Below are 11,177 nucleotides of genomic sequence, written 5' to 3'. Positions count from 1 at the left end.
ATTAGGAGAACTGGAGCAAGAGATACGAGTTTGTTTAGTCGCTTCTTCGTACTCTTTTTCTCTCTTCCTCTCTTATTTTCTTTTTCACGTTGACTCTTTCGATATTTATGTTACGTTTCGTATTCCTCTTTATGCCGGAAACGAAACTTTCTTACTTTCCTAGTTTTTCGCGTTTAAACGTCATCTTCTTGCAAACAAAATAACGTTGAAGGTTTATCGTCGATCGTAATTCTTCCTTTGGAAAAGTGTTTTTCGATCAGTTATTATTTTTTCTTTTTTTATTATTATTTTTTTTTTTTAATTTTTTATTATTCTTTTCTTTTTCCTTTTTCAACGTATATTGTTTGTGGAAAGCGTGAAAAAAGAAAAACTCAACACGATCTCTAATCATGTAAGCGATTATATTCGATCGAATAGAATTACGGTGTCACGAAGTGCCACTTGAGAATCTCTCGTGGGGTTCGAGAGGAAAGCACTTCGAGGGTAAGTACTTTACCAGTCTTCGACGGTGTCGCTCGCATTATAGGAAAGAAAAGAGTCGTCACTTAAGCTGGTGTTAGGTTCAATTCGTCATCTTGCTTTCTCACAAGTCTCACTGATAAACGCGGACGTTGACCGACTTAACGTGCTCGGCTTCGATTGTGTTTCCCTCGAGTATCTTAACGTAGTTTGCTAACAGAGAGCAGACTTTGATGTACTTACTTATTGTACTCTACATTTCTATGTTATTTTATTTTGTTTCAAATGAAAGTTTCGTTCCTTTTTTTATCTCCTTTTTTTCTTTTCTTTTTCTTCTCATTTTTTCCAACGAACTAATTCGATCTGCCGTGTATGCTTTCACGTTGTAAATGTATGTGTTGTGTATCCTCAAAAATATGGTCTTGTTGGTCTTGTTGGTACGCGAAAGAGAAAAAGTGACAATACACAATGTGTACATGTTGCGTGGTTGCCAGCAACCCAATCCCGTTCGAAATATTTTCCAAACATTTTTTTTCTCTTTTTTTTTTTTTATTTTTATTTTCTTTTTATTTTTTATTTTTACTTTTACAAATATCCTATATTTTCCCGACATGGAATATACTACAAGTTCAAAAGAATCCAACATGGCCAGGCAATGTACGTCGAATCGAATGTGTACTGTTATTTTCATTTATAAATTTCACGAAAATAATGTTACTATTTGTCCCAAAATAGTAACTCTCCTTCTTCTTCCCCGCTTCCTATCATCGATAAGAAATACCCTTTCTATAAATTCGGGAATCGTTTTGTCACTGTTCCATTTTCTCCAGTTAATTCAATCTACAGTAACGTTCTAAGTATTCTTCCTATCTTTGTATAATAAACACACTTGTTGATATAAATCTTACATTTTTTCACTTTAATTGAAAACAACTTGTTCGAAGAAATAAACTACTATAATCAACGATCTACTTCATCTATCCTTTTCTCAATGTTTTTATACAAAATATATAAAAATCTGATGGTCATAAAAAAGATATATAATATTTGCTTGGATTTCCTTTTTCATATCTTTATTATTTGATTTATTTAAACAAATTGATTTCTGTCGAAGTACATTAAAAAATCTTTCATTTATTGTATAACGTATTAAGTAAAGTAATATATTTATGAATATAATTTCCCTGTAAATATAAACGTAAGATACAATAAATTAACAAAATCTCTTAATGAAGAAAAAAATAAAAATCTCGATGTATTTTTAATGTATTATCAATTTATACGAAATGAAATTGAAAATGTTATAAAAATATCAATCTCTTAAAAAGATAAAAAATTAAATTTAACTTCGAATATAAATTGACATTATTTGTTTTTAATTAATATTAATTAATCATTTAATTAATTAATTGATTGATTAATCGATTGATTGATGGTAACTAAAGACCATTAATATTAAAACGATCGTAACTAATTTATAAAGGAAAAAAAAAATTATCAATCAACGAGATAAATATTAACAAATCATGATCTATAATAATTTTATCATATAATCGATCGAAGAAAAATTCAGGTCGAGAGCAAGTAAGTTTATTCAACTACTTAGTCGAATAAAGAAATGTAACGTAAATTCTCTCGATTGTTAGAACGAGAAAAAGAGAAAGAAAAAGAATGAATGTTTACGATTATGACAGGACACGGGTCGTTAACCCGTTCTATATGTATGTGTGTATATAATTGACGACCGGTTACATGCACGAGAGTTACCACTAGCTTGATGTTTAGAGTAAATGAGACAAAGATAAACATATATATATATATATATATATATATATAGAGAGAGAGAGAGAGAGAGAGAGAGAGAGAGAGAGAGAGAGAGAGAGAGAGAGAGAGAGAGTGAGAGCGAGAGCGATAGATAGATAGATAGATAGATAGATAGATAGATAATAGATAGATAGATAGATAGACATAGATAGACGGATAGACAGATAAATGGATAGATAGATAGATAGATAGATAGATAGATAGATAGATAAATAAAGAGAGGCTGTTGTATCTTCTCGCGTGCAACCAACTTCGTATTAGATTATTAGGGTAACCTTGAAAGAGATAGACTCACGGTCAAGCTATAAAGCTTTTTTCTCTCTCTTTCTGTTTCTTTTTTTTCTTGTTTTCTTTACTTCATCCCACGTGTGCATGTTCACTCGAGCTAAGTTTATTCGCTTTCACCCACCTTTTATCACAAGCCTCCTCCATTCAACCTTATTTAATCGCTGTCGTAATATCAGAAAATTGATTACGTCCTTCGACTATGCATTAAGGATCCGTGTCCATGCATATGTATTTTAAAGGTAACACTTCGACAATATATTGTTTATCTATCGTTATATTTTTAACGATAAGCACCGTAGGTCTTTGATGCTTTTAAAAAGATAATATTTTTAAATGTTTATCGAATAGATGTGCAGTTTTTTAGTTAATTTTATGGTTCTTAAGGACAGAAAAAAAGAATATTGGAAGCGAATTATCATATTTTTTTATATAACATTTACACGATCACAATTACGTTTTGTCAATCTAAATAACAAATAAAATTAATATTCTAATATTGATTAGTTTCATATCGAAATTTTCTGTTTTTTTTTTTTTTTTTCTTTTTAGGAAGAATTATTAATCGTATTAATCATATAAGTTGTATTAATCATCAAATTGATTTATGAAATAAAGTGTTTCTAAATTTTATAAAGACTGTGAATTTTTTTTTTTTAAACGTAATATATCCTAGAAGTGAAGTTCAATCTTTACATCAGTTAGAAAAGTTTTCGTTAGTATACTTTAAGAGTAGAAATGAATAAGAGAAAGATAAAAAAAAGTAAGAAACTTTGGAGTCACATTTGTTTAAATAGGAGGTGGATCAAGTGGTCGAAATAGTTCGCATTTATTCTCTTATTTTCTACGGAAGCTTCCATATCGTTTTATTCGAGTTTGTTCTTCTTTGCCTCTGAAAGGGGTCCACGTGTCTCGCACGTGCCTATCCAAGTTCTTCTCAATTCTCTCTCTCTCTCTCTTTCTCTTTCTCTCTCTCTGTCGCTCTCTCTTTCTCTCTCTTTCTCTTTCTCTCTCTCTCTCTGTCGCTCTGTCTCTCTCTTTCTCTTTCTCTCTCTCTCGCTCTTCTCTGTCGCTCTCTCTGTCGCTCTCTTTCTGCCGTTCTCTCTCTCTCCATCTTTTTCAGACATGTCTTTATCTCTACCATTTTGGCACCAACCCTCCAGAATTTTCGTGGCACCGTTAAAATCTAACCGACCAGAGATCTCGAGCCTCTTAAAGTGAATCTCATTAAAGGGAAGGGGATAGGGTGTGGAAGGAGGAGGGAGGGTGAGGGTGAAAGGCGTTACTTAGTTTGCACTGTTCATTACGAGCGAGCATTGAATAATCCACGGACTTAAGCGAGTATTAATAAGTGTACGGGAATAAATTGCTTAAGGGACTTGGTTTAGGTCTCTCTCTCTCTCTCTCTCTCTCTCTCTCTCTCTCTCTCTCTCTCTCTCTCTTTCTCTATCTCTCTCTGTCACTCTCACTCTCTGTATTTCTCTGTCTTTTTCTGTCTCTCTCTCTGTCTTTCTCTCTTACATTATCTTCTTCCTTGATTTAATTTCTAATTTAACTCTTACCGCGAACGATGGTCCATTATCATGCAAAGCTGCTTTGTGCTGGTGATGAAATTATAGGAATTCTATGTTACGCCGATATTTTCTAATATTCTTGTCTAGACGGTATTGTCAATTATGATACGACATTTTTTTATTGCGAGAAATAAACTTTCGGAAAACTTAAGATATATTACTATCGGGGATCTATAGAGTTCTTACGAAGTTTATCTTGTTTTTTTTTTTACTAATTGTTATTCCTTTATCAATATAATTTACGTTATGATGCCTACTTTTTAAATGAAATGAAGAAAAGAGAGATCATATCTTTTTCTTCTTATCGTATTATAGAAATTCTTTTCTAATCGTTTGAATTGCATATGTTTTTAATACTAATCATATGGATTATTTATTTTGATAAATATAAAATTTCTCATAAATTAGAAATGGACGACATCGTAAGTATCAAATAAGTCAAAGAGATGAAAAATATTTGTTGAATAGTAGTTGAAGAATAACAGTTGTTGAGTATGTATGTTGAGTAGTTGTCGAAATGTAAAAACTAATGGTCAAATTTAATTATTTTTATTTGAAACTTTATTTCACTTTTATAACGATGGTATAATACTTAAGAATTTCAATATTTCTTCTCGTGCCTTTTACATGTAGCTGATAATTCTCGTAATTGGAAATGTATATTTGTGATACTTTTAGTCAGAAAAAAGATTTCTACTTTGAGATTTCACTTTTTAAACGAAAGAAGACTTTCTTCGGAGATTTGTTTTGCTCTTGACGATCAATAAAATTTACTGACACTTTAACGCGTATCTTCTAAGATCTTTTGCATCGAATGTTATTTTACTATTTAATAGTGTGCTCGAAGAGAAACTAAATTTGTTTTCGTCACATTGTACATTGTTTATTACTTACCAGAAAATTTTACTACTAACGAATACATTATTGGATACACGTGAAAGATATATACATATAATAATATGTATATATACATATAATAATTACATATACATATAATAATTATAAATATGTTGAATCACTTTTAACCGGTAGATTTAATTTTATTGAATGAATTAACAAATATGAATTTATTTTTAACATTTCTTAAGAAATAATTTCAAATATAAAAATCATTTTCAGATTGTTGTATTTTTAATAATTTGTTTTTATCTTCGAAATATAATTAATTTTTTATATCGTATAAAATAATATACGATTAGACGATTTATTAGTTTTGACCGATAAGTAATATCGAAAATTTTATTATTGTTTATCTTAATAAATTATACTAATATTTTTTTTTCCAACAGAATAATTTAATTTTCGGATTAGTTTAATTAACGACCAAAGAATGTTCGATAACAAGGATTTACACCTTCTATTGTACATTTTCGAAGATTAAATTCGTGTGTAATCCTTGTAGAAAATCAATATGCCTAAAGGGTTCGCGTCGATCAGCCGACTTACATATGTACATCCTTGTTCTTATTTGATTTTAACTATCCACCAAATTTACGAGCACCCTTTCACGCGATTGGGAAGTCGATGAAAGGTGAAAGGGATGATTCGGAGCACGTGTAACGTACGCGACAAGAATATACGATTCGATTGCCATAGAGAATTTAAATGTGTTTTAACGTCTTACAAATTTTAATCCTCTAGTACCGTGAAGATGAGATCGGATATGGCCATTAGGAGCAATCAAGTTCGCCAATTAATCTTGTACGTTTACAATATTTTATTTTTCTTTTTTTCTTTTTCCTTAATTTTTTTTTCTTTTTTCTTTTTATTTTCTTTTTTAATTTTAGTTTTCACGTTGTAAAATTTAATATGGTCCTAAGTTACTCTAGATGATTTTTCATGCATAAAAGCATACGATGACGACGACGACGACGACGACGACGACGACGACAAATCTACAAAGGGAGAAAACTCGTCTGACGAAGGTGAAAGGGCGTAAAAGAGTAGAGATGAAAGGCAACGAGTGGAGGTTAACCGTTTCTCTTATAATTTTACAAGGATAGTTCTCCGACAAATATTCCAAGGACATTTTAATTAACGTGTTTGCGAAATGTATGCCTATATGATGCCTTCTATAATTATGTTCCTTTTTTTTTTTATTTAAAAAAAGGAACTAATATTACCGTCATTACTGTCATATTTGCTACATATATATCTAATTTAATTGAATTATATATAATTTCGATTTTATCTTTTTATATTTCCTTGATTTTCTTTTCTTTTCTTTTTGTTTTGTTTTGTTTTGTTTTTAAAACAAATCTATGGAAAAATTAATTGTCATAATTATTACATATATTCAATTTAATTGGATTAATATAGTATAAATTTTTCTCAAATATTTTTTCAATGCCTCTCAGAACAATCGTATGGAAAAAATGATTTACTGTCACGTTTATTTATTAGAGATATTTAGTTTCATTGGATTAATATAGTTTCAATCTCAATTTCAAAATTTTCTATTTGCTTCTTTTTTTTTTTTTTCTTTCGCACAAACATCGACTGTTACGTAGTTATTACATATCGTATCTTGTGACATAAATGCGTTAATGTTAATTCTCAATTTTCAATTAATATTCGTGTATGCGTATTTGTATGTATATATGTATGAAATATTTTAAATTAAAAAAGAAAAAAATGGTTAAAAGAGATAAATGTAGGATAGGAAACGATTTGAAAGAAGAAAAAATGCTTTCTCGTATTTTCTCCCTTGGCTCTATACAGAATGAAAAAAATATTTTATTTCCGAGGGTGAATGTATACGAAACGAATGGCACTTCCGCAAAAGCACTCTAACCGACTATTTCGCTGTATATTTCCGACAGCGATGAGCGCTAAAAGCGCAGTCCATTAAAAGTTTTGTAATCTCTCACAACCGAAACGCGGACGAATACTCATTCGGTATCGCTAATTGACACCGTTGTCTATTAAGCACGAGTACGCATTATTTGCGACTAAGAGTTCTCCGACTCGACTCGACTCGACTCTACTCGACTAACGGCTAACAATCGAAATTATACCGATCGTATAATTGCTATCTAATTACCATACAACTACTATTACTACCATTACTATCACCTAATCGTTCACTAAGCTTCGTAATAATTATAGCATACATATATAGATATCCATGCCCATTCATTATTTCTACGATCTAACATTCGTCACTTTGATTTCCAACAGTTAATAATTTATTGATATATAACACCTGTTGTGAGGAAATTACGTTTATAATTAACAATCGTAACGTAATTGTTTTCTGCATGTTTAGAAGTTTTGTTCAGATATATTACAAAGATTTTTAATGTCACTATAATATCATTTAATACGATATTTGGATACTTTGGATTACCAAGTATTCGTTTAATTATTCTGATTTTATAAATTAATAATCGATCATAAGAATTATTTGATTGGAATGATCATTAAGACTGTTTATCACTCCTGTTTTTATAATGGTTTATATCAACAATGAGAACAGCCGTACTTATTGACTGATTTTAATAAACAAGGTTTATTTTAAAAAGGGAAGTTAAAGCTGGGACCTCGCTTTTTCGAATTTTTCAAAAAGCTTTATTTTCTTTAAAAAAAATCGTGTCGAAAAATGATAGTTTTTCGAAAACAGTTTACGCATAAAAATAAAACTTTTTCAAAAATTCAAAGAGGCGGGGTTTTTACTTAAACCTTCATTTTTAAAATAAGATCTTATTCATCAAAATTGATCATAGATTCATTTTTCGCCTAAATTTTTGACGTTTTTCACAAAAAAAAAGTAGCTCTTACCTGCACTACTGATTTTCGTACAAACGTTTAAATGGTGTGGGTTTCGTTTTCATAAAGTAAACGATTGCTTAGATTCTCTGATCTATTCCAAATGCTAAGAAATGAGTTTTATGATGCTTATACAAAGAAACTGGTAATTCACTCGGGCATTTTAATGAATTTTGAACAAATGATTTTATAGCAAAAATGAGGAAATACATATGTGTAAGGAATATATTATAAAGCTGTTCATGTAAATGGGTTCGAGTTTTTAAAATACTGTCAATTTTTTAAAAAATTTGTAGTTTCTTTTATTTTTTATACATTAAATACGCAAAAATTTTATAAGCAATATGTAAGACATTCCTTCATTCAATTTTTATTTTTATTGTAACGATGTAAAGAATGTAAACGAATATAATGAATTAATTTATTTATTTTCTTTATTTGATAGTTTTAGTAACGCGTTATTATTCAATCTCTTATATTTATTTTCTCCATTGATGGTTGATGTAAATTTCACGATGATCTATGCTAAATAGGACACAGCAGTAGCACAAATCTTTCGTTTAACGAATACATATAAAATATATACGTTTGTCGATTATATCAAAAAATGTAAAAATTAGTGAATATATAAATATTTTATAAAAATTAAAACACATTCAAAAAAATTAAAAAAATGAGATTGTTTCCATACTATCAAAGTTTTCTTCTCAACACTATTTTTTATAATAAGAACAGTACATTTTGATAGTAAAAAAATATTCTTATATATTCTGATGTATAAGAATATACATTATGTATATATATGATGACGGTAATTTATAATAATAAAAAGAGAAAGAAATGTCTCATCTCAAGTGATGGTTTTTTTTTAAATTCTCAAAAAGATCATATTCTTAATAATTTCGACATATGAACGTCGATCGATAGATACGTCTCATATTTCAATTTATATTAAAATATAATAATATAATATACAAGTATTCACTAATTATTTATGACAAAACATTCGATAAAATCTTGTTTTTCGTCACGAATTTATGTGCTCGTTATTATATATATCAATTATATTTATTATTCTTTATGCATTTATCGCGAAACAAATGGGTATCCATGTGTATCTAGCACAGATCATTGTGACACACGCCACTATCAAAAAAAGATATAAATATGAGATACTGAAAAGTGTGAGTTCACAATATACTTAACTATCCACTCTAACCTATACAAACTTGATTGTTATGTACGTGTGAGAGACCTACACAAGTTTATATACCGATGCCAGTAAAAGTATGATGAGAACAGTGTTTTTCCGCTTGTGCTTGTAGTTCATATTTTGTCTATACCTGTCGCTGAAGTCACAAACGTTTCGAGGGAAAGATGATGAACGAGCCTTAAAAACGAGCTTTTCAATTCGTGAAAATATTTGATCTCTCTCAATGCGTACGTTCTCTTTGTAATTTTCCATTTGGAACTGAGTAAAAGGGAGTTCTAATTTCGAGCGAGAATACTCGATGCTCTTTTATCCTAAGAGTCAGGGCGAACTTTGAAATCTTGAAAATTCGCTCTCCTTCGAAAGAATATTGGTCAGGAATAGTTTGTTGCGAGAAAAGACCGATACTGGCTATATACCTACAACGAAGACGAAGTACGCTATTCAGTTTTCCACTATACTATCGGTCTTCTTCTATTTCCTCCGTCGTCCCGTACTCTTCAAATGGTGTGTCCGTGTCGTTCATTTTCTCGCTGGTAACATCTCTTATTTTGCATTTAAAACGAAAATTAAGCGCAGTTCGCTGACAGAAGAGAGGACGCTTTTCATTATACTCACACGGCAACACCTGGCTGAACTTAAGGGATTTTTAAAAATCTTTTTTTTTTCGTTTTCTCTTTTCTCTCTCTCTCTCTCTCTCTTTCTCTCTTTCTCTCTTTTTCTTTTTCTCTTTCTCTTTCTCTTTCTCTTTCTCTCTTTCTTTCTCTCTCTTTCTCTTTCTCTCTTTCTCTCTCTCTTTTTCTCTCTCTCTCTCTCTCTCTCTTCTTCTCTTATTGTTGTTCGAATAATTAAAATAAATTTTCTGGACACGAAAAGAAAAAAGAAGAGAAAAAGAAAAATACTTGTTAGATTTTCTATGAATTGTTACAATACAAAAAAAAAAAAAAAAAAAATATTCTGCGTATTGAATACGTATACGTTGATTAATTTTGAGAGCTATCGATATAAAATTCTTCAACTGAATCGTTACAATTTTACAGCGGGTTCGAACGATTTATGAAATAAAAGGGTTTGAATTTATTGTTTTATTTCGTACCAATCTAGAATTTTTATCGATCTTCTCGTACATTTCCAATATAATGAAGCAACAGTCGCTGTTTTATTGGTCGTTCGACGAAAACGAATGTAAATCTCGATGTTCTCGCCGATAAATTTATCTACCCGCAATAATCACTTTCGTGATATTTTCGAAGTTAACGCGTTGTTTTCGAAGGACGCGCTGTTTTAATTAGTAACATGGCACACGCTTTGCAGCTGCTTCTTTTTTTTTCTTTGTTTTCTGTACGAAAGATAGAGATAAGCTAAAAAGAGGGAACATTGGACAAAATCCGAGGAGCTTATGAACGTGAATACAAGGTGAGTCATTTGAATGGCTCATACAATAAAGTGTAGGATTCATTAAAAAATTGAAATAACTCTCGATGTAGTCGCGTTTTGAATATTTTCACGAAACGTTGAGAAGAAAAAATGTAGTTACATATATATGTAGGTATTTATTTATTAAAAAAAAAAAAAAAAAAAAAAAAAAAAGAAAAAAAAAAGAAAACAAAGAAAAATGAGAGAAGTAAAAAAAGTAAAAGAAAACGAGAGAAAAAACAAAGTTGTCCTCGCTTTTGTTAGGATCGTTGTGGCCGAGTAATGAATGGGACGAGTCTTAATCAGCAGCAAAAGGCCGTCGGACACTTGCTTGCTCGACGGATACAGCCTTTCATGCTTTATCATTAGTCTCTCCGTCTGAGGTTTAGGGTTGCTTTTAATGAGACGTGCCAGAGTTCGTTCTTGATATTCACACAACGATGTTCTTAAGTATGTGAATTATTATTTTTCTGGAAAAGGGAGATTTTCTCTCTCTCTCTCTCTCTCTCTCTCTCTCTCTCTCTCTCTCTTTCTTTTTCTCTCTTTGTATATCTGCTTTTTCGCATATTAATATGTTTATATATATATACAGTGAGTGACAAAAATATTTTGACACTATGGTATATTTGAATAAATCGATG

At 30.3% G+C, this 11,177-nt stretch overlaps 1 protein-coding gene across 12 annotated transcripts in view; it reads left to right on the top strand.

Moving 5' to 3' along the window:
* Positions 1 to 11,177, top strand: part of LOC124954893 (prolyl 4-hydroxylase subunit alpha-2) — a 183,416-nt gene that overhangs the window by 2,780 nt on the left and 169,459 nt on the right. For 2 of the 12 annotated variants that reach the window (XM_047508532.1, XM_047508576.1), the window contains exon 2: positions 5,784 to 5,843. The exons of the other annotated variants lie outside the window; for them this stretch is intronic. Coding sequence is in view for 1 of the 2 variants with exons in the window: in XM_047508576.1 (XP_047364532.1) it covers positions 5,794 to 5,843 (50 nt within the window). In the remaining variant the exon portion in view is untranslated. The remainder of the gene's footprint in view (positions 1 to 5,783; positions 5,844 to 11,177) is intronic. 12 annotated transcript variants of the gene reach the window in all.

Source organism: Vespa velutina, chromosome 1 (assembly GCF_912470025.1).
Source record: "Vespa velutina chromosome 1, iVesVel2.1, whole genome shotgun sequence".
Taxonomy (NCBI): Eukaryota; Metazoa; Arthropoda; class Insecta; order Hymenoptera; family Vespidae; genus Vespa; species Vespa velutina.
The sequence above is the reverse complement of the archived record's forward strand: the minus strand, read 5'-3'. Positions and strand labels throughout refer to the sequence as shown.